General features: G+C 41.8%; 2 protein-coding genes across 3 annotated transcripts in view; one reads left to right on the top strand and one right to left on the bottom strand.

The window, feature by feature from the left end:
- Nucleotides 1-5887, bottom strand: part of wasf1 (WASP family member 1) — a 56938-nt gene extending 51051 nt beyond the window's left edge. For both annotated transcript variants that reach the window (XM_080021109.1, XM_080021110.1), the window contains exon 1: nt 5679-5887. The gene's annotated coding sequence lies outside the window, so the exon portion shown is untranslated. The remainder of the gene's footprint in view (nt 1-5678) is intronic.
- Nucleotides 5888-7182: 1295 nt separating this feature from the next.
- Nucleotides 7183-24693, top strand: part of cdc40 (cell division cycle 40 homolog) — a gene marked incomplete at its 5' end in the record, with an annotated part of 34613 nt that continues 17102 nt past the window's right edge. The window contains 9 exons of the mRNA XM_080021594.1: nt 7183-7365; nt 8055-8141; nt 8252-8381; nt 8491-8577; nt 8706-8845; nt 8984-9080; nt 9301-9440; nt 15595-15669; nt 15788-15833. Of these exons, the coding sequence (XP_079877720.1) occupies nt 7183-7365; nt 8055-8141; nt 8252-8381; nt 8491-8577; nt 8706-8845; nt 8984-9080; nt 9301-9440; nt 15595-15669; nt 15788-15833 (985 nt within the window). The remainder of the gene's footprint in view (nt 7366-8054; nt 8142-8251; nt 8382-8490; nt 8578-8705; nt 8846-8983; nt 9081-9300; nt 9441-15594; nt 15670-15787; nt 15834-24693) is intronic.

The following is a 24693-nucleotide window of genomic DNA, read 5'->3' as shown; positions in this document are numbered from 1 at the left end:
GAGAGACCGAGGGGTTTCTGTACCCAGTATGATGGGGATCACTGTTGTGCTCAACTTTGCATATTCAAAACCAGTGAAATATACACACGCCTGGAGAGCAGCTGCAGTGAGTCACTTTGAAGTGAGAGTGCTGCATTTTAAAATAGTTTATATATATAACAGAGAGTACGCGGCTAAGTAATGTTTCGGGACAGTCAAATTACACTGCACTTGCTTGGCTAATATAACCACAATAGAGGCCCTAATTGCAGATGCACACAGGCTCTGCATGCACATGCAAACACGCACATACTTACAGACAACAGACATATACACTATCAGAACAAGGACGTGAACTGATTGTAGCAACAAAAGAAGGGACTGAATATCCCATCGGTGCATAGGGCCGACCTGGAGCTGCATTGTGTAGCGACGATATCAGACTACACTTACTATCCAAACATAATGATGACACCAGGGGCGTGGCCTGTCTGCACACAGCAGGCTCTATCTGACCCCATTGTGTCTCTCCTTGGGGTTAGGACTAGGTCAGGTGGGCCATGCGACACCAGCGTTCTCCACTTCCCTAATACCAGTTTACTGCTCACTGACAAGTCCTGAGGGCCTCCTTATTGAGTTTAAAAAGCAAACAGCCATCTATTTACCAAGGTAAAGCAAGCGATTTACAAACAATCAACCTTCTCTATCTTCTATATATTTTAACCCTTCAAACCAGTCTGACCGAGACTTTATTTCCACAGTGGTCTAGTAAGTAAAAAAAGCAATTCAGCTATTGTGGCTTTACGGGAGATGGGTGAATTAACCTGATAAAGATCCTTGTGCAGATTGTATATTTAAATAAAGTTGAATGTGTAGCATACACTTTTGTTTATCATCTTATCTCTTTATATTGAGATCATCAAACTACACCTTTTTTGATAAATGGATTATGACTGCACATTGTGCTGTCAGCTGTCTGTATCCTATATTGTGTATTACTAAAGCCTAGAATGAATAACTGGGGCCTGAACCCAGGAGATGACCCAAAACTGCTCACTGTCCGCAGCCATGGGCGCATTTTAATTTGATATACAGTTGGGCGGGAGATGGTAAACACAGGGATATCCTTTCTCTGACTAATAAGCCACTGAAGTGGTGTGGTGGCTCTTTAGCCTTCAAACATAACCAGCCAGCAGCAGGGGTGCTGCAGCGCAGAGAGCAGACCGCCGTCTTGCAATTCAAAGTGTAGATAGGAGGAGGCAAAGGCAGGCCAAGGAAGAGTATAGAGAGCAACAGCGGGGAAGGCTAGGCAAAACAATGCTGGCTACGCTTTAAACTTTAAAGCGCAAGAGAGAGAGAGAGAGAGAGCGAGAGAGAGAGAGAGAGAGAGAGAGAGAGAGAGAGAGAGAGAGAGAGAGAGTAAATGATGGAGGAAAAGAGGCAGGGATGCGGCCAGTTATTTAGTGGGGGTGTGGGGAGGTTGCACTGAAGCCTCTTAGTTCAGATGGGCTCGAATACCTTTGCTCTGATGGCAGCAGTGGAGAAACAATCAGACAGGTCTATTTCAGAGCCCTCCTGTTAAGTCACTAAGAGAAAGTGTCAATGCCCTCCTTACCCCAGGGAGAAAGGCAGGGGAATAAAAAAAAAACAACAAAAAAAAACAAAACTGAAAAGGGGTTGAAAGGGAAGAGAAAGGCAACCATAATCAAAAACATTAGAGAAAGAACTAAAATAATACTGGTGGAATGTAAGAAAACAGCATGAAAAGCAAGAGTTTAAAGATAGTGAAATATGGAAAATATATTGCTTTACTGCAGCTCGATATAGTGTTGGTGTAAATAGAAGTTCTAATGTTCAGACTGCCTAATTCTGTTTTATTAAATGAATATTTATTTGTAGTTTAACTAATGACTTGCAATTTGTTATTACTTTGTCTATAGTAAAGCAATCTCAGAACCCATTGGCTATCTTGAAGACTCTTGTGGACTCTGGGGACAAGGGCCAATATTTCTGGAGTTCCGGTGTAACCAGCGGATATCAGATTAGCAACATGAGACACAAGAATGGAGTTGAGAGACGACATCTATCACCAGATTGTTTCACAAATAAGTAGTAAATTGAAAAAAAATGGAAAAGAAAGCAAAATCGATGTCAGATGATAGCTGATGGGTTCCGAGATTGTATTTCTACCAGAGCATACACTGGAACCCCAGATAGTAAAGTAAAAACAAGGAAAACTGCAATATAAATGCCGTTGATTGGAAGCCATTTTGATATGGTAAAATAGTTAATGGATTGCCTTTTATATAGTGCTTTTACAATCTTGCAACCACTCAAAGTGCTTTCCAATACGTGCCTCGCCTTCACCCACACACAGTCATACATCAATGGCAGCAGAAACCATGCAAGGCGCACACCTGCTCAACAAGAGCAGTTAGGAGTTCAGTGTCTTACTTAAGGACAGTTTGGTGCACTGCTGGGGATTAAACCAGGAACCCTCTGATTACTGGACGACCACTCTGCCTCCTGTGCCACGCCGCCCCAGCATGGAGGTCCAGATAGGTGTACTCTGGTGACTGACAGGTGGGGGGGTTCAGATAAAGTACCAAATGAGGTTGAGAGAGCTATGGGACAGCAAGGAAGGTGCTGATGGAAGCAGTGGCAGTGAGACACAAGGGCCACCAGTCAGACAGGCTAAAATATAAGCCCTGGTGTCCCACTGGCAGTCCAGTTGAGAGAACAGACAGAGGCAGCATTCAGCACCGGTCACAGGGAATAACAATGGGCCCTGTGTATGTAGGAGCCCCTGCAGCATCCTAACAGCTGGGAGATACTGGGGCTACCAATAAACTTCTAAACCAGCCCATACACAGTCTCTCTCTCTCCCTCCATTTCCCAGAATCCTTTGCCCTCCTAACCCCCTGCCATCCCTTCATGCAAGGCAGCATTCCCTCATCTTTCTCCCTACCCCATTTTCTCCACTTTCTCTTTGCTCTTTTTTTCCCCTATCCTGCCTCTCTTATGTTCTTGGTTCTGATATCACTCTTTGTCTTCATCTGAGCGAGCAGCACAGCGAGAGACAGAGAGAGAGAGTCTTCTAGCTAGCATGAGAAAACCAGAGACTGGCAGGAGATCATAGCAATGTCAACAAATAAGAGAGGTCCAATAAGCCTCCGCAGGAGGGATGCCAAAGCTATTCTGTCACAAAAGCCTCCAAAACACAGGAACAATAAGAACTACAAATGGTGCTGGAATGTTACCCAATGCAGCAAATAGTTATGGAAAACAGCAATGGTTAAATCCTTCACGATGAGTTCTGTTCCATTTTGAGAATTCACATTTAGGTGAGGCAATCGCTCAGGTATAACACAGGCTATACATGTAAATGTTTGTTAAAGAAAATAAATTAAAGAAATTAGTTGTAACTATGGATAGATATTGTAACCGCTCTAGTCCTCAGCCATGTCTCATGTTTGGATGTGCTGCCCCCGCGAACATGTAGAGTGGAGATAATACAACACCAGGAGATAAGGGAAACCCACTTGCAATAGAAGTGCATACACTGACGATAATAAGGGCAGTGGTTTGAGACCACAATTGGCAGACATTGATGTAGCTCTGTGTATATCCTCTAAGCCGAGCATGCGTGAATTCAATCACCTTTTCTACTATAGTATGTCATTCATATCTCAAACAACTGATTTAAAGACTGTGTTAAATGCAGGCCTTTATGTAACGAGTTAGTGATAAGAATAAGATAAAGTGATGACACTGGTTTTTAATTTAGAATTCCATGTTGCAGAATATAACTTTACATTACATTTCGGATAAATCTGAAAGCTCTCCCAAATATATAATACTTAATATTGTTAAAATTTTAAGTAATCTTCTAATCATCATTACTTCACTATACAAAGTGTTGCATTGCATTATGACAGTCTTATTTTGGACACGATACAATGCAACTGAAAGGTGATACAGAATTGTATTGAGTCATGGCCCGTGCTGCCACAATTCAGAGTATATATGCATATACTAAATAAGACTACCCTCCGATGCTGATGGTTCACAGCCTTGGGAAGTCATGTGACACTTTGGATACCGATGCTACAGACTAATACACCTAACAGCTGCAAGGGTCATCAGTCTGTTTAGCCAGAGGAGTCAACACTGCTATTTGCCAACGTATAACATGGCAGTCACAGGCTGGGACAGCTTAGCTGCAAAGCTCCAGGTACCAGCCTTCTGACAGAAAAATACCAATGTGCATTTAAATATTAAAAAGTGTCTGAGTTTAACAGAATTACGTATCAGTGCCACTATAAGAAAAAACAGAAAAGGGCATTGATTATTATTATTATAACATAAATAATTACATTTGAGCCATTGATCTCAACGTATCAAGTTCACATGGCATATATTTGTACAGATATGCAGGGATAGCTGGGTATACAAGACCTCAGACCATCCCATATTTGAGTTTTGAAAATGTGTTCATCCCATCTTGTGTTTTAGACTGGACTGGAATTTGGGGCTTGATGCTTTGACGAAGGAAAAAAACAAAACATGAACATGTGGGAAATCATTGAGCTTTGCACTACAAAACTTCCAATAGCTTTGATTTTACTCTGATGCAATGCCCTTTACAGGCATCAGGTCACTACATCTCTGGGTCTACTAATCTACTGTCCAAAGCCACAGACGAGGCAGTCCAGATTAGTATCAACAGCTCACAGTTTATGGTGCAATGATACTTAGTTATGAATTTGAGGGCGCATTCCAAATGCTTTTCCTCATCTCTCACCTGATTCTATTAAGAGTGGAAGTGGGTAGCCTTGCTTTAAATCATGGATTAATAGAGTCCTGTTTGAACAACCTATTCTTACTAGTTAGGGTTTGATTAGCTAGATTGTATATAATGTATTGTTATTTTAATTCAATCCATGCCATGCACACTTCATATTGTGGCCAAATGTAATTCACCACATGTCATCCAGTTGTGACCACATGTGGATGTCTGACAAAGTCATTGTAAAACGTTTACTAGAGAAATCTTGTTTGTTCCCAGTTTTCCTGGATATCTGAAACGAAGTGGGTTTTGAATACCACAATTCATGATTTGTTACTAGTCGGGGGGCGACCATCCCCCATCACTGCAAACCCATCGCTCTTGGAATAGGACCCCAGTCATCCGCTCCGAGGCAAGTCAAGGCTTCCTTCTCCGTGGGAAAATTAAATCACACCATGCCCAGTGCCACTGGCCGAGCCACAGCCTCCCAACGACCCGCTACGCTCCCCAGCCCCAGGAATGCTGCTGTTTCAAAATGCTTCGCGGGTCACTGTGAATATTTATTCTCCTGCAAATCGCCCCCAAGCATAAAAATAACCCTTCAAACATAATGTCACATCAGCTTAACATGCGTGCCCACAACAAACACGCAAATTGTGGATTTAACGTGGACATATAGCATATATTAAAAAAAAAAAACAAATTTGAATCATGTTTATGCCACAGCAGTGTTGAATATGATTGTTATGTCTGTCACCTGTGTAGTAGAATGATGGCCAGCGCGTGTTGAATTACCACTAAGGCAACCATGTGTATTGTACAACATGACACAGTAACATAAACTTGCTATTGATACACAACGACGTGGGTAAGTCGTTCCATTGTTTGTTAAACATGCATTTTCAATTACCTGATACGTATCTTGACGCTGTACTTATTCCCTTCCCATTCCTACTGAGTTAAAGAGCGTGGCGCCGCGTCCGAGCACCCAAAGCCCCAGCTTGGCTCCATGTTAACTGTCATCAACACCCAACGCCAAATAAGCGGAGTCCGGCTGGAAGAAGGAGCGGTGGCGCTAGACCGAGCCACTGTTCTCCGAAGGGATCCGCGGAAAGTACTCTGCCGTTAAGGTCCGTTGAGCCGCTCCGGGCAACTCAACCGCATCTCCCGGGATACAAACATCCAGACCTTTTTTTCCATGAACCACGGAATCGTTATTTTTCTCGGGGCGGTGACATGGGAATATGGTTTCATTTCGCGGAGACGCACCTATCGCAAGAGAAGACGATGGTATGGGCCACTCTATTGTTGGAGCGAGAGCGCGTCCCACTGCACAAGCGCTCGACGAGCCGATGGGAAAGGATGCCGCCCGTTTGATTGGCTGGTGGGCTCCGGCCACGCCCGGTCTTACTGTTACCCAATGGGCGATCGTTTCATTATCCCATCCCTCGGTTTACATGTACGTACGACCATGAAATATGTATTTCATTCCCGTAAAACCATGAAATATGTATTTTATTCCGTTTGATTTGGCCTGTGACTAACCAATTAAGTAACATAGTGGACAAACATATATGCATATACATGCGTGTATGCGCGCGCGTGTGTGTGTGTGTGTGTGTGTGTGTGTGTGTGTGTACGATATAAAAAATGATACGCAGCACACACACACACACACACACACACACACACACACACATTTTATCATCTCGCTGGAAGAGTACTAGGGCCAAGAAAGAAAAATAAATAAATAAATAAAAATTATATTATCGTAATACGAGAATAAAATCGAAATTACGATATTAAATCCTACGTTTTGAGGAGGGTGGGGGGTATATATACACGATTAGATTTATGTTCTGAAATCATAACTTGTCAATGCCAATCATAATGTTTATTCTCGAAGTATGCAATAATCAGCAAGAATTGATAGATAACGTGTTGTGTTTGTGTGTACGCGTAGTGGTGTGTTTACTATTGTGCTTGAATGAATCTTGAATCCTGAATCTTGAATCTTGCTGCATTGCATTGAAGTCGGAGCTCGAACAAAAGTCGTCCTCCTCTCTGGGCCAAAGGAACCAGACAACAGACCCGAACATGAGGCATGGCTGAGGACTAGAGCGGTTACGATATCTATCCATAGTTACAACTAATGTCTTTACTTTGTTTTCTTTAACAACACTCCGTTAAGGTCAAACACAATTCTATGAACAACGTTTTTTTTTGTTGTTGTTTTTTTTTATTCTAAAAGGTGTATAACTTCGATCTACATGGGACGTCTTCATATCGGGGTCACGCACTACGGACGCGGAGTTATCGGTTTCCAGTCCCAGGGAACGGCAGCGTAATTATGGGTTTTCTTCTACGACGGAAGTCTAACCCCCTCGCTTCCGTCGGAACCCACAACATCCAAGATGTCCGCCGCCGTTTCTTCCCTCGTTTCGTACGGTAGCGATTCGGATTCCGAAAACGAGTCCGAATCTAAAGTCAGCCCCGCGGATGTTAATCCCGACGCCATGGCTCATCTTAAACCTCTGCCGTGCACTCCCACCATGTCGCTGGCTGTCCTCAACTCTGCTCCAGAAGTCGCTGTAAAGGTAAGCTAACCGACTAGCATAGCTTAGCGGAGCTGGGAACGCGCTTTCTCGCAGAGAAAAACGCTGCAGAGACTACTTAGCACATTCAGCCGCAGAGGGTATGAGTCATTCGAGTGTTACAAAATATCTACCGCATGGTTGTGTAGAAACTCCATTGGTTATTGACAGCCAGTGGAGCTTGGCTGGAGTACCAGCCGTAGCACCTGGAAGGGTTCCAGGGACCATCTCGCGCGTGGTATTTATTACCGAGGAGGTTCCAGGCGGCCCCCGGCAAAATTATTAATATTGAAACCTCCTGCTATTTCAATTTAAAGACGTTTAGCACCACTATATAATGTACAGTGATGACTTTTTCATAGTCTCACTGTTATCTGTAGCTAAGTTATAGACAGGTATTTAAGTTTGAACGAAGTCATATCTAGTCATAAAAGTCTTCTCAGCCAAGGCTCCCATATACAGAAACCTAGCCTCGTGTCTGTAAAATAGAAGGCCCTTGATATGAAAATGGTTGCCAATCACGATGATCGAACATCCTTCCAAATCCTAAAGCTGTGGTCAATTATTTTGTTCATTTTAAAATATAGTAGTGTTGTGACATGGCAAAACCCGGGACATATTGTTGTATTGTCTGGCCAAGAGTCAGGATTCACCCCACAACTGTTTTTTTTTTTTTCTTTTCTTAATATTAGGAGTCTATTGAGATAGGAACACATCTGGACCCTGCACTGAAAGAGGTCAACTACAACCCTTCGTTTGAAACAATGTTTGCACCAGAGGTAGGTCTACACTATCACTGATAGAAACAATACCCATGAGTTATTCCAATGTATCATAAAAATACAAGTATATGAATACTGATAATGGTCGTTGCTTTGCTTTCTTTCAGTTTGGGCCGGTGAACCCTTATAAAAGTCAGCAGATGGCTGCACCAAGGAACATGTTATCTGGATATGCAGAGCCTGCCCATGTCAACAATTTTATGTTTGAACAGCAAAGGAGGACATTTTCCACTTATGGTAATCCTTTTTCTGGGTTTAAATGATTGTTTTCATTTAGGTGGACGATATCTAGATATGTGCCTTCTCAGATTATCATGTTATAACGCATCAGTTTAACTCTTGGCAGGTTATGCTTTGGATCCATCCGTCGACACAAGTCAAATAACAACTAATAGCTATATCGGGGCAGTTGATGAAGCAGACAAAAACAAAGGTAACCCTTCATTTTTGTTGCAAGCCTGTATAACAAGGTATTTTTATTGATTTATTTTTTCTCCATTTAGTTTAATTAACTATACGATTTCTGAATTAATATTGTGCTTTTGTCTGGTTGTTATGCAGGCCTGACAGTGTTTGAAACTAGTTCCAAGAAGTCAGTGAAAAGGAAAAAGGTTAAAGGAGGAGAAGCAGGAGAGATCGACAACTTCCTTGGTCCGTGGGCAAAATATGCAGACGAGAAAGACTGTGCCAAACCATCAGAAGTAATGTTCCGTGCCGGCTGTGTTCTAATATTTAAGCTGAACTGCTGAGATTTCAGTTTTGTCATAAGCAAAATACATGTTACTATGTGGAACAAAACCATATTGGTTCCCCCATGAAACTTGTTTCTGCCTCAACAGGAGGAGCAGAAGGAGCTTGATGAGATCACAGCCAAGAGGCAGAAGAAGGGAAGGAATGAAGAAGAGGCTCCGGGAGAAGAAAAGACAATTCTCCATGGTAACCTGGCTCTCTCTGCATTAACTAGATATTTGACTGACTGCACTCGTCAACATCTCCTATGTTCACCTCCCTAAATCATTGCAGTGCTCATGGTGATATACAGTTTAAAATGTCAACAGCGTCCTCACTATCTCAGTTTGCTTACATACAGGAATATAATTAAAGAATGTAACTCAGGCTTTACATACTGTATGTTATTCTCTGATTCCCCCCGCAGTTAAAGACATGTACGACTATCAAGGCCGCTCCTACCTCCACATTCCACAAGACGTGGGTATCAACCTGCGCACTGTGGACGTACCTGACAAGTGTTACCTGCCTAAGAAACAGATTCACGTCTGGTCTGGACATACAAAGGTTGGTGGGAATCGGCCTCAGGAGATTGCTTTTCTTTTGCGTGCATGTCTAGTAGTGTTGTAAAGGGTATATAAAAAAACAACAACAAAACACACCATTCAGTTTGTATCACTGTTTTGGGGTTCGGTTCGGTGCTGAGTTTCTGTTAGGAAAAAATCGGTGCCGGGAAATGTGTCCTGGGAGATTCCAATGTCCCGGACAAATGGGACAGAGATTCCTGTCCAATATTATCCGTATTTATGGAGCTTAAAAACAATTGATAGGCAGGCTATATAAAGAATGAAGGCATGTAGATTTATAATATTTTTTTATTGAATATTCAAAATTTAAATAAATGCGGTCGGTTAATGCCGTTTTAAAAATAAATAAATATTTTCTCAGGGCAGTAACATTGGAATATGGTTTAATTAATAAATAAATATTACAAATATAACTACTTGAAATCAAATCATTTACGTTCCTGAACTGAGTAACAAGTGCAGATGCTTTAATTAACATTTCACTAAAATAAACATTTGATCAAATCAAAAACAAAAAAAATATGGCAAGTACGTCTAAATAAATAATAAAGTTGGTGGTGTTGTCCGTCTTTGTTGGGACGTCTTATCGACATATGATGTCTGATTGGCTTTCCGTTGCAACTTGCCGAACACAGAAATGAACAGATCTGCAGAATTTTATTTGAGAAATGATCGAGTCAATTTTATTTCGACATCGAGGAAAAACATGACGATAATTATCGTTATCGTGTTGTCACCCAGCAGTAATTGAACTTGTGCTTAGAGGGAATTATTTTCACCGGACATTAGGACTTAAGAGATTTAAATATGTTGGACTCCCAACAGATTGTCAATGTGTCAAAATGTAAATGATTCAGTTCCACGTTCCACAATGGATGATGAAACTGCTGGTTAAAGTCATTCACTGGGGAAGGACACTCTTTGTGACTCGCAGAGCTCTCAAGCCCCGCCTCCCCCACTGGCTCGTTGTTCGCTGTTTATTGAAAGTTTAATAATATTACATGTGTCCCATGTCTAAATGGCACCAGTTGATACTGCACATCCATGGGTCCTCAGCAGTACATTTGTCAAGTGTGAAGTATGTATCATGTATCCATACAGACAGACAGATAGGCAGAGATTTCCGCCTTTATAGTTAGATGGCTGAAATAGTCGTAGAATGCAAAGTGAGAGTATTACAATATTTAAATAGCAGTAACAGTCCATATAAAATATGAAGAAGAAACCTGAGAATCAGAAGCTGTAGTGGAGGAGTTTTTAAGTCCGGTAGGTTCTTTTGGAACTGGTCCAACAGTTCCCAATCCTCACAATAAAGTTGGAGGTACACTTCAGAAGACACGTTTTCAGAACAAGATAAGAACAAATTGACGCGGTGATCTGGGTTCTTGCTGTTTTCTCTGCGCAAGCCAAAAAGGGGAACTTTGTCAGTCGTCTTTCTCTCGTTCTGATATCTCCCCTTGTGGCGATTGGTCCAAATGCTGTTGCATCATGGCAGGGGAAGGACTTCAACCTCCCTTTCCGGGTCATTCAATTTCCCCAGTCAACAAGCTTGTTTTTTTTTTTCCCCCCCGGGTCCTCAACATTCAAAGCATTTTTTATATATACCGTATGTGTGTGACCCACCACAGCAAAACCCACCATCTCTTGCATTTCTAAAATGGCCAGGAGCAGCCATATAAGTTGAAAAAACCTTTCTCGAAGGACAATTAGACTTTTCCAGATTCGTGTTCCTTTGTGAGGTTTTTTTAATCTCGTATTTTCAAAACAAAAACAGTTTGATTTATAAATAGAAGAGAATTTTTAAACTGTGGATTTAAATATTCCCGTTAGTTTACATGGGGAAACATTGTTCACTTACCGAGACGCTGAACAGCGCTGAAAAACGCAGATCTATTGTTTCCCTTAATGCGAGCGTCCAGGTGAAGATAATTCTGCCATATTCCATGTGATGTGAAGTCACAATGTGAAACCGTTTTGATAGAATTCAAGCTTTAAATCGTACTACTTTCACACACGGAGCCATTGTTGTGAAACGGCATAGAAGAAGAAACCTTCGCATCACGCACCTACATCACTTCCGTATATAGACGGTGAAAGCGCAGCTCGGGGGTGTTTCAGTCACACTTGTCTGTGAAAACTTTTTTCTCCGTATCGTTATGGATTACGCGACGCGGGTGGAGGAAGCTCTGAATCATATTTTGGACCTTAATCTGTGCGATAGAGCCATTTCAGTGTTAGCAGCGCCTACTGGACTTCATTTTCCGCGATGATAGTCAGTTCTCCAACAGCGATGCTGAATCTGATATTATCCCGCACTTGGAGAACATTTCGAACAGCGGATTTTAACCTGAATGTGACGATGAAACGGAATATTTTCAAGAACCACCAAAGGAGACCAATGATACGCCCGTTGTTGTTACAATGGAAGAAGTTGATGACGTGATGAAGTCTGTTGAGGTTCATAAAAGATTTTCAGATTTCAGATTTTGCTGAGACTCATATTATTGATAGACTCTACATTTTGTTGTGTTGTCCTTACTTTTAAACTCAAATAATTCCACTTTTATAAAGCATGTATATTCTTACTGTTAAAAGCTTTTTTTAAAAACAAAGATAATTTTGTGTTGATGATGCTGTTCAACATTCCCTCAAAACACATGAACGACACAGTGATTGCCCCATTCACCAGGATTTTAAGAGGCTTTTTTAAAAACAAAATTAGTTGTGTGTTGTTGAGCTGTTCATGATTGGCCCATTCAGCAGTATGTTATTAGACATGAGGCTTTGTTTGTCCGCCAACCCCATTTGCATTCTGGGAGCTGGCTTAATGAAGCAAGTCTGGGTAAAACTTTGAAGGTGATTATCTCAGAATAACATTTTGCCACACCCTTGTCATTAACAAGTCATAGCTTTAAATATATTTGCTTGATTTGCATAAGTGACACCTTGTTTGGAAGCTCGGATTCTCCACTTTCAAATGATGCGGGGGGGAAAAAGTCGAAAGCCGCCAAATGTCCCTAAAGTTTGCGGTGGGTCACATATATACAGTATATATGTGTGTCAGTATATATACATATATATGTGACCCACTGCAAACTTTAGGGTAATTTGGCGGCTTTCGACTTTTTTTTTGAGAAGGGTGTGGCAAACCATGTTTCTGAGATAATCACCTTCGAAGTTTTACCCACACTTGGTTCATTCAGCCCGCTCCCAGAATGCAAGTGGGGTTGACGCACAAACAAAGCCACATGGCTTCTTAACATCCTGGTGAATGGGGCAATCACTGCTTTGTTCATGTGTTTTGAGGGAATGTTGAACAGCCGTCAACAACTATTTTTGTTTTTTAAAAAAAAAAAGCTTTTATTTAAGAGTAAGAATATACATGTTTTATAAAAGTGGAATTATTTCAGAGTTTAAAAGTGCAGACAACAAAATGTAGAGTCTATCAATAATGAGTCTGAAATCTGAAAATATGCCAATCACCAACCTCAACAGACTTCATCACGTCATCAACTTCTTCTGTTGTAACAACAACGGGCGTGTCGTCGGTCTCCACCGGTGGTTCTTGAAAATATTCAGTTTTATCGTCACATTCAGGTTGAAATCCGCTGTTTGAATTGTTCTCCCAAGTCCTGGATAATATCAGATTCAGCATCGCTGTAGTTCTCAGTGTCACTTGTCGGAGAACTGACTATCATCGCGAAAAATGAAGTCCGGTACACGCTGCTCACACTGACTTGGGTCTATCACACTGGTCAGATTAAGGTCCGCGATATGATTTAGATCTTCCTCCACCCGCATCTCGTAATCCATAACAACAAGGAGATGAAAGTTTTCACAGACAAGTGAATGAAAAATCTAATTTTCCCTCAAGAAAGGTTTTTTTTTCCAACTTATTTGGCTGCTCCTGGCCATTTTAGGTGTGTGTGTGTGTGTGTGTGTGTGTGTGTGTGTGTGTGTGTGTGTGTGTGTGTGTGTGCGTGTGCGTGTGCGTGTGTGCGTGCGCGCGCGCGCGCGCGCACGCATCCCTTGTGGTTCCTGTGCTGGTTTACTGTGTTTTGATTTTACATCTATTGCTTGTTAGTTTCTACTTGTATGATACATTTCAAACCAAGGGACGTTCTGCCTTGGATCAGGACTGTGGATTGCGTAATGGTTGCCGTTCCCAGTGTCTGCAAAAAAATAAAATAATGCACGTTTATTTTATATGCATTTATTTTGAGCAGTTGAGTTAAATAAAAGCCCTGGTCACTATTTGAGGAAATATGGGTTCCGTCAATAAATGACATTGAGTTTGATTTCACTTTATTTTTTTCATCTTTATTAAAGCAAAACCACTCCCACTTCCTCTCACTGTTGAGTTTGTGCTTCTTTCACCACAGAGTTTTTATTGAGTATTCTGCTGATGGTGTTCTGGGATATGTTCTCCGGTGGTTCCAACGTCTTTTGTTCTTGTGTCTTTAAGTGTATCCCCACCTTAAGAGTTAGGAAAACTTTTGTTTTTTGTCTCTTGTTCAACACCCAATCCGGTATGCTAATTTGATCCAATTATATTGTTATACTGTCTAAGATATATTGTGTCTTAATTAGGGATGTCATGATTCTCCAAATACAAGATTCCATTAGATTTTCGATTTCAACATATATATTTTTAGCACTGACGGCTGCCATTGTTAGATTGTCGTGTCTTGATTTGTAAAGAAAAACACTTGTTCTCAATAAGTAACTTTTATTTGAATAATAAAAATTACAACTGATAACAAATAGGAAAATATTAAAACAACACACCTAAACACTTAAGAGCTTTAAAAAAAACTAGACTTAAGAATTATAAATGATAAGTTACTTATTGCGTTACAGCTTTCCCCTCTGGCAAAAACAGCCAGAGGGGAAAGCTGGTAGTAAAAGGCAAATTACTACCTGTGTCTTCTACATGTACTAAAACATGATCGGCCCGGTTGTCAACTTTCACCTTAGGCGTCTGCGTATCTGCCATATTGGTGATTTTCACAATTTCATGAAAATCTGAATAAACACGCTTGTGATTTCTAAGTTTGAAATCGAACACTCATTTCGGTCCATTTTCAATTTCAAATCGTAATCGTGACACCCCTATTCTTAATACATGGTTATCTCGACTTCTGTCAGTACAATTTCAATGTATCCATGCATTTATATTATCGCATATTAATGTACATTGTGATACATTACAGGAGATCCAATTGTTTTGGTCATGGTACGTCCATGGAGACATTATTCCATTCTTTAGTCAAAGGATTTTAAAACATTATGGAGAGTTTTGAATACATTTATAACAGATAAGAACCCTTGAAGTTTGGCCTGCACGCGACACATAATGGATAATGCTGTCTAATCCCAAAACAGCCACTTTATAAATTAAATAGAAAGCCTAGTAGAAGCTTCCCTGTGGGGTATTCCAAAGTCAAGCTCAGGATCTGTCAGTCTGCTACAGCGAGAGGGGAATCGCACACGTCTCGGCTGGGCCTCCCTTCCTTCGAAACAACCACCCCTGCTTATCAGTAGTAGTAGCCTAGAGTATCAATATATAAGGCGGGATGACTAGACAATCCAAAAATTTTTTGTATTTTCTCCTGATTTTAAATCCAGGCTCAATGTTTATATTTGTAGCTGCCTTTAGACTATAATCTGTCTGTTTTTAGCTTACTATATCTGTACTTTTATTATTCTTTATATTTATACAATGTCTTACGTGAAGAACCTTGAATTGCTTTGAAATACTGATGATTAGATTAGATGATAGGAATGCATTAAATGGAAGTTTTACCTTCCTATATTCACAGGAATTATTTAAAGAAACCGTGCCTTGCAGCATGACATAAGGTATATGCAAAGTCTTTAGCTTTTGCCCTCTGCTTGGTTCTAATGGTCTTGGTAAAGCAAACTTAATGTGTGGTGGTGTAAAGCTATGCTAAGATAATTGGCATTATCATTCACTTGTTGGTATGGCCTTGAAAGATTGTGATCTCTGAGGATGTTAGAACTAAAGTGACATCACACAAAACGCGCACAGGATAAAGAGACCTGTACATCCACCCACTGATCTGCTCTCCTTGTAATCATGACCACTCTATTTATTCTTTTTTTTTTTTCAGGGTGTCAGTGCTATCCGTCTATTCCCTGCTTCTGGTCATCTGCTTCTCTCCTGCTCCATGGACTGCAAGATAAAGGTATGAAACAATACATGATGTTTAGATGCCAAAATTAAAGCATTTTAATCTTTGCCCAGTTAATTTTCAATAAAAGTAATTTTTATTAATTACATTACTCTCCCTTTCCTCTCCGCAGTTATGGGAAGTATACAATGACAGGAGATGCATAAGAACGTTTATTGGTAAGTCAGTGTTTATTGTTTATTGGCAAGTCAGGGTTAGCAGCACGTACTGGACTTAATTTTCCACGACGTAGTCAGTTCTTCGACGGCGGCGCGGAGAACGACAGCGCTGCTGAATCTGACATTACTCCGGACATGGAGAACATTTCAAACAGCGGATTTCAAACTTAATGTGACATTGAAACAGAATATTTACAAGAACCACCGGAGGAGACCGACGATACGTCCGTTGTTGTTACTACGCAAGAAGTTGATGACATGATGAAGTTTGTTGTGGTTGGTGAGAGATTTTCAGATTTTCTGAGACTCATAATATTGATAGACTGTACATTTTGTCGTGTTGTCCGTACTTTTAAACTCCAAAATAATTCCACTTTTATAAAACATGTATATTCTTACTCTTAAATAAAAGCTTTTTTTTTTTAAAACAAAATTAGTTGTGTGTTGTTGAGCTGTTCGTCATTGGCCCATTCAGCAGTATAATTAGCCATGAGGCTTTGTTTGTCTGCCAACCCCATTTGCACTCAGGGAGCTGGCTGAATGAACCTGGTGTGGGTAAAATTTTGAAGGCGATTATCTCAGAAACACAGTTTGCCACACCCTTGTCATTAACAAGTCATAGCTGTAAAAATATTTGCTTGATTTGTGACACCTTGTTTGGAAGCTCTGATTCTCCACTTTCAAATGACGCAGGGAAAAAAAACATATCGAAAGCCTTTAGTATGCGGTTGGTCACATATTTGACCGACCGCAGATTTTAAGTACATTTGGTGCCGTTTGAGGTTTTTTTTTTTTTTTTTCTGTGTTTCTGAGATAATCACCCTAAAAGTTTTCCCCACATTGGAGGACCAACAGAGCCACATGGCTACTTACCACATGGCCATTTGACACACTGCTGAATGGGGACTTGACACCCTGCTGAACGGGACAATCTCTGCATTGTACTTGTGTTTTTGAGGGAATGTGCATCATCGACACGCAACATCTTTTGTTTTTTAAAAAGCTTATATTTAACAGTAACAATATACATGTTTTATAAAAGTGGAATTATTGAGTGAGTTTAAAAGTGCGGACAACACAACAAAATGTACAGTCTCTCAATAATATTTGTCTTTGTATATCAACCTTGGTGTGTCTTTTAATATATAAACGTGCGTATGCTAAATATCTGTAAAGTTCTTGGAGTTATTATGCGGGCTAACGCCAACCCTACCCCAGCTACACTCTGAGAGCCTCTTTTCATTTTCTTTTCGCCCCTGGCTGCATTTGCAGGTAAACTTGAGAATCTTGTCCATTGCTACTTGTTTGTAATCTGCATCACCAACCTCAACAGACTTCATCACATCATCAACTCTCTTCCGTTGTAACAACAATGGCGTATTGTCGGTCTCCTCTGGTGGTTCTTGAAAATATTCAGTTTCATCGTCACATTCAAATTGAAATCCGCTGCTTGAAATGTTTTCAAAGTTCGGGATAACGGCGATATTAGATTCAGCCTCGCTGACGAAGAACTGACTATCATCGCAGAAAATGCAGTCCAGAACAAGCTGCTTACACTGACTTGGATCTATCGCACTGGTCAGATTAAGGTCCGCGATATGATTTAGAGCATTGCCACCCACTTCTCGTAATCTATAACAATACAAAGATGAAAGTTTCACAGACAAGTGAAACTGAAGGCTCCTTGTCCTGTGCTTTAACCATCTGTTTACGGAAGTGACGTCAACTTTTCTTCTTTGCCGCTTATGCCACCTACTCAACAATGTATTCAGGTGTGCCTAAAAATAGTACGATTTAAAGTTTGAATTCTATCAAAACGGTTTCACATTGTGACTTCACATCACATGGAATATGAAGGAATGATTTTCACCTGGACAGTCGCTTAAAAGGAAATGATCGATCGGCATTTGCGCTGTTCAGAGTCTCGGCAAGTGAACTGTGTTTCCCCATGTAATTTAATGGGAATATTTAAGTCGACGGTGAACATTCATCTACTATTTATAAATCAAACTCGGCTTTGAAAATATGTTGAGAGATTAAAAAAAAAAAAAAAAAAAAGGAACACATCTGGAAAAATATCGTTTTCCTTCTAGAAAGGTTTTTTCAACTTATTTGGCGGCTCATGGCGATTTTAGAAATGCTCGCGACATAGCGCGTTTCGCTGCGGTGGGTCACATAAGAAAATTTTGTGAAACGTGTAAATGAGGCACAGTTTTTCCCCAATCGACATATTGGAGGCAGACATGCTGTGGGGATGGTAGCTCAGGAGGTAGAGCTGGTGGTCTAGTGATCTAAAGGTTGCTGGTTCGATCCCAGGCTCCTCCTGCTAGCATGCTGTAGTGTCCTTGAGCAAGACACTTAACCCCTAATTGCTCCTGATGGCTGCGTCCGTCGGTGTTTGAACAATTGTAAGTCGCTTTGGATAAAAGCGTCTGATAAATGACTAAAATGTAAATGGAAATGCTGACATGCAACAACATGGCTGAGATCTTGCAGTCGTGGCATTTAGGGAAATAGTCACATTGGCACAGAATTTGAAGTCAGCATTACCGCAATGTTAATGGCACCTCTGCTGACTGTCAAGGGAATGTGTGTGTGTGTGTGTGTGTGTGTGTTCGTGTTCGAGTGTGTATGTATATAAGTATGTATGTATTGTTTTTATTTGTAGCATGATCCATATTTGGCTAATGCATGCAGGTCACTCTTCCTGTCTTTCCCGGAGACGCTGTGCTGTCAGGGCGGGGAAGGTTTTCTCACAGCTGGGGTTCTGCCTGGCAGCTTTTCTTTTCTCTTCATGGGGGCATCATGTATAATTCAGCAGCCCGGTGAGAGAGGAGAAAAGGTGGTGAGGCAAGAGAAGGGCATTGGTGATGGAGAGGAGAGGGAAGATTAAGGAAGGAACATGGTTAAGGGCTGAATAAACCCATCGTTGGGGTCGGGAGGGGGACTGTTGTTCTTTGACGCTTTATTTAAAACAAAATCTTGTCGTGTGTGTGTGTGTGTGTGTGTGTGTGTGTGTGTGTGTGTGTGTGTGTGTGTGTGTGTGTGTGTGTGTGTGTGTGTGTGTGTGTGTGTGTGTGTGTGTGTGTGTGTGTGTGTGTGTGTGGCGGCGGGATTGTGAGATGATAATCTTGCTAGCCCTCATGTTCATTTCCCCTCTGAAATGTTCAACTGGAATTCTGTCCTTATCGTTTTCCTCTGTGTGAGTAAAACATCCCCCAAAAATGGAGCTATTCTGTTTTCTCCCTCTCCCCTTAATTTATTTATTTGAGGGGTGTTCCGATTGTGAATGAGCTTTCGATTTCTAAATCACAAGCAGGTTCACCATTCTCATCGTATTTTTGTGGGTAGTGAAACTGTATAACTGAAGTTTATCGTGTTCTGAAACTGACCCCCCCCGTGTGTATACACACACACACACACACACACTGTGTTTTCCTCATTGTCAAGTATATTGTCTGAATCAACTACGACCACAGAAATAGAATGTGACTTTAGTCATTGTAAACGAGTATATCTGTTTACACCTGGAATTTGAATGCGTCTCGAGTAACCACTTGTGATCGGATCTCACTTCCCCGGTCTATATGTAGATCTTATATATTGTGATTATAATATTGCAATATATAATATATTCTCATAAAGAAAGATTTTGATTTATTTTGTTTTCTTACTCTCTTACTTGTATGGAAAATGAAAAACAAACTCAGAGAATTGGCGCATCGTGCTGGTTCACACCCATGCCAGGTTTCCTATGTTTTTACTTTGGATCTATTTATTTTCCTTTGTTTCCTACTTGTATGAAACAACATTTTAAAACACATCTGAGTTAAGGGACTGTCCCGTTCAGTGACGCGCGTCTCCCCATTGCTTTCCGTTTTTATGGGACTTAATTTAGCAAATACTAGATGATTTTGTGTAAATACTTTACTTATAATTATAAATCATGCACTTCTATAACCATAGCCATTACATTACGTTCTATGCGCATGCACCCCTCCTTCCCCATAGAATTGTCTATCAACAATCGCTGAGTGATCACCTAAACCTAGCGTGTGCATCATTAACCTGGGGAAGAGATGGCACCAGGATGCACTATGGGAAGAAGGCAAGCCGGCGGAGGCAGTGTAATGCTCTGGGCAATGTTCTGTGAGGAATCCTTGGGTCCTGGCATTCATGTGGATGTTACTTTGACATGTACCGTCGGTGTATATACTGTGCGTACTGTTTTTGTTTTTTTTCACCACATGTTGCCCTGAGCTAATTACCCCCACCCCCACCCCCCCAACTACGTACGTTCAGACTATTTTTAGTTGCATGACCCATATTCCATATAACATCTTGTTATTTCTGCAATTGCGGCCATTTTCATTCTGCTTTCATTAGGGCTGCCATGATTATTACATTTTAGTTGATGATGATGATGATGATGATGATTAATTGTCATAGAAAAATTCTGATGACAAATTTAATTGTTTTGGTTCATTTCATGCCACTATCATAGTATAAGATTATAGAAGAGTAATACAGACAGTCAATTTGCCTCAACTAAACTGATGGAAATGCACCTTATGCAGTTCCCCTACCACACGCTACCTGAGTGGCTTTTCTGAGGGTTTGCCGACACAGGACATGATGGTAAAAACACACCAGTTTCAGGGCTCCACACTAACCTTTTCCACTAGTAGCACTGGTGCTCCCTACTGGAAATTTTTTTTTGAAAAAATTGAAATTGACATGCAATGCAATACATTCATATTTCTTCAATTTTAACTTTACTGGAATTTCCCTTTGGGGATTAATAAAGTATCTTTATCTTATCTTAAGCCTGGTTTATAGTCGTTGCAGCCGTAGTGTTGTTTAGTGCGCGCTCCATAAGTGACGTTATTGCGGCCATGGTGACAGCGAAGCACGCCAATTTTGTGCCAGGATGCTCACCTCCAAATTTTTGGAACTCTGTGCCGTGTGCTTCAGGTAAATCAATATGGATGCATCCGAAGGAGTGTTGCGCAAAGAGGTCCGCAAACTACAATCTGTACAATCCATCCATGCGTGACCACAAAAATTACATTTACATTACATTTCATTTAGCAGACGCTTTTATCCAAAGCGACTTACAATTGTTCAAACACCGACGGACGCAGCCATCAGGAGCAATTAGGGGTTAAGTGTCTTGCTCAAGGACACTACAGCATGCTAGCAGGAGGAGCCTGGGATCCAACCAGCAACCTTTAGATCATTAGACCACCAGCTCTACCTCCTGAGCTACCATCCCCTCAAAAATAACCAGATTCCGTTGAATTTATGGAAGCAGATAGTGGTGTCTCTGTCCAAAGATTTGGGCTATTTTAATGCCTCAGGACAAACTCATGGCTTGCAACAACTCTGTCCTGTGGACGACCTGGGGAATGACAAGAGCACAGCACAGATTTTTGTTGCACAGAACCGCCACCAAACCCCGATCTTACCACATGTTGGTCTTTAAACAACTACAAACAAACAGGTGGCCTCTTCCTGTCATAGTTATGACAGTAAATGAGGGATGTAACCAGGAATGTAAGTGTTTGCGTGCGTGAGACGTGTCCACTGGTGAGTGCACGGGACTTGTCCCAATTGGTTCTGGTGTATGAGGTCGATATTATATCGTAGCGCCTCCAAGCAACGTAATAGGCTCCGAAGCTACCCCTGAATCCCGGGGCTGTATAGACACCCCACGACTGCAGGAAAGACTCCCCCCCCAACCCCATAGAATCTGAAAGCCCACGGAGCAACATCCATGCCCAGCCCCAAGGAGCATAAACTAGTCCCAGATAGCGAGAGGAGATATACAGTACATCCTGAAAGTTTTCACACCCCTTCACTTTCCCCACATTTTGTTATGTTACAGCCTTATTCCAAAATGGATAAAATTCATTTTTTCCTCATCTACACACAAAACCCCATAATGAGAAAGCAAATTTTTTTTTTTTTTTTTAATTTTTGCAAATGTATTAAAAATAAAAAACGGAAATATCGCATTTACATATGTATTCACACCCTTTACTCAGTACTTTGTTGAAGCACCTTTGGCAATGATGACAACCTCCAGTCTTCTCTGGAATGATGCTACAAGCTTGGCTACACCTGTCTTTGGGGTATTTCTCCCATTCTTCTCTGTAAATCCTCTTAAACTCCTTCAGATTAGATGGGGAGCATTGCTGCACAGCTATTTTCAGGTCTTTCCAGAGATGTTCAATCAGGTTCAAGTCTGGGCTCTGGCTGGGTCACTCAAGGACATTCACAGACTTGTCCTGAAGCCACTCCTTCGTCGTCTTGGCTGTGTGCTTAGTGTCATTGTCCTGTTTTGGCGTCGTCCTGTTGGAAGGTAAACCTTCGCCCCAGTCTGAGGTCCTGAGCGCTCTAGAGCAGGTTTTCATCAAGGATCTCTGTACTTTGCTCCGTTCATCTTTCATCCTGACTAGTCTCCCAGTTCCTGCCGCTGAAAAACATCCCCACAGCATGACGCTGCCACCACCATGCTTCACCGTAGGGATGGTATTAACCAGGTGATGAGGGGTGCCTGGTTTCCTCCAGAAGTGAAGCTTGGCATTCAGGCCGAAGGGCTCAATCTTGGTTTCATCAGACCAGAAAATCTTGTTTCTCATGGTCAAACCCCAAGTGGGCTCTCATGTGAGTTTACTGAGTAGAGGCTTCCGTCTGGCCATTCTACCATAAAGGCCTGATTGGTGGAGTGCTGGAGAGATGGTTGTCCTTCTGGAAGGTTCTCCCATCTCCACAGACTGTCTCTGTCAGAGTGACCATTGGGTTCTTGGTCACCTCCCTGACCAAGGCCCTTCCCCCCCGATTGCTCAGTTAGGCTGTGCGGCCAGCTCTAGGAAGAGTGCTGGTGGTTCCAAACTTCTTCCATTTACGACTGATGGAGACCACTGTGCTCTTCGGGATCTTCAATGTTGCAGAATTTTTTTTTGTACCCTTCCCCAGATCTGTGCCTTAAAACAATCCTGTCCCGGAGGTCTACAGACAATGCCTTTGACTTCAGGACTTGGTTTCTGCTCTGACATGCACTGTCAACAGTGGGACCTTATAGAGAGGTGTGTGGCTTTCCAAATCATGTCCAATCAATTGAATTTACTACAGATGGACTCCAATCAAGTTATAGAAATATCTCAAGGCTGATCAGTGGAAACAGGATGCACTTGAGCTAAATTTTGAGCGTCATAGCAAAGGGTGTGAATACATATGTACATGTGATATTTCAGTTTTTTATTTTTAATTTGCAAAATTTTCTAAAAAACCCTTTTCGCTTTGTCATTATGGGGTATGGTGTGTAGATTGATGAGGAAAAAAAGGAATTTAATCCATTTTGGAATAAGGCTGTAACATAACAAAATGTGGGGAAAGTGAAGGGGTGTGAATACTTTCTGGGTGCACTGAACTGTATGACCCACCTCCACGTGCAGGCATAAGATGCAGGCGTGAGCGAGGCCCGCCCCACCGTAACTGGCCAGACGCCCCAGCCAGCCACAAGCCCCAAGCGCATAGCGCATAGCTGAGTGTGCTCAGAACAAGACACCTGGATGTCAGCCCCGCCTGAAACAGGGTTCCTGTACCTTAAATAAAAAATAAAAAATAAAAAAAAAAGTATCAAAAAATAAAAAAAACAGTCCCTTTTCCATGCGACCCGAAATAGTACCGTCCATGGGTGACCCTCGCCCAAGGCAACAAAACAGACTTCCCTTCCGGATCATGAAGCCTCAGGCTGCTGTGTTGACTGGTGAAGGTGTAGCCAGGCTTGGCTGTTGTGGGGGCTGCTTGGAGGGGGGCCCTAGCTGCTGGGCTACTGATGGTCCTGGTGTTGGCTGCTTACAGGAGTAGCTAACTGCACATGGTTACCCTACCCTGCCACGGCTGCTTCTCCCCCAGTCCTCCACTGGCCATCCACTGGGTGCTACTGCTGCCAGTCGGGAGAGGACTCGTGCTGCGGCTGTCCGTTGACTTGCTGGTGGCTCCAGTGCGTCTTTGGCCAGTCCTTCTGTGTCCCTGTGTCGGGTCTCTGTTCAGGCGCCAATGTGGCAGTTCCGGCTGCCACACACCACCTGAGTGGCTTTTTCAGGGCCCTCCGACACAGAGACACACGCGATGGTGTTAAAAAGTACCTGTTTATTAAAGCGTGTGGGCAAGGTGGAACAAGCCTGGCACAGATGGAAACCTGCCATGACAAGATCTCCTCCCTGTGTGTGTGGGCGAATGGGTAATTTTAACCTGTGTTTATCGATTGCTCTGATGAACATCAGGTGCACAGTAACCCCTGCTCATGGGCCCAATTAACTAAACCCAAGGCAGATGTGGCTGCTTAATCACATCACCCCCACACCACAGCACATTTTATTTGCTTTGCACAGGATTAAAATTATGTGGAATTAGGCGATCATGTAAAACATGTGACAGCTCCAGCTTTCATTCTTTTATCCTCAACATCCCAACTTTTGACATTGATCAGAGTAGAATGAGAATTTTAGTAATGTCTATTTGTCAGTGAATGGAAATGCGATCCCCACAGCGTCGAACACAAGGCTTCGTTTTTTATTTTGGGGTTTGCAGTCTGCCTGACTCGCTGAGCAAGCCGACAAAGTTGAGAATACATTTTCGGAGAAGAGAGACAGTCCAGGGATCCGAATGAAGGACTACGCACATTATCGCAGAGTGGTTTTATGTTTTGATGCAGCAGGCCAGAAGACAATGTGTATTTTCTTTTTGTACTTCACTCGGCTTTGTGTACGATTAAGTGGCTTGATAAAAATTTGCGTGGGTGTTTTTTGTGAGCACATTTTCTCTGCATCAAGGCTTTTGACAACTGCCT

This window comes from Zeus faber (assembly GCF_960531495.2).
Source record: "Zeus faber genome assembly, chromosome: 2".
NCBI classification, from domain to species: domain Eukaryota; kingdom Metazoa; phylum Chordata; class Actinopteri; order Zeiformes; family Zeidae; genus Zeus; species Zeus faber.
The sequence above is the reverse complement of the archived record's forward strand: the minus strand, read 5'-3'. Positions and strand labels throughout refer to the sequence as shown.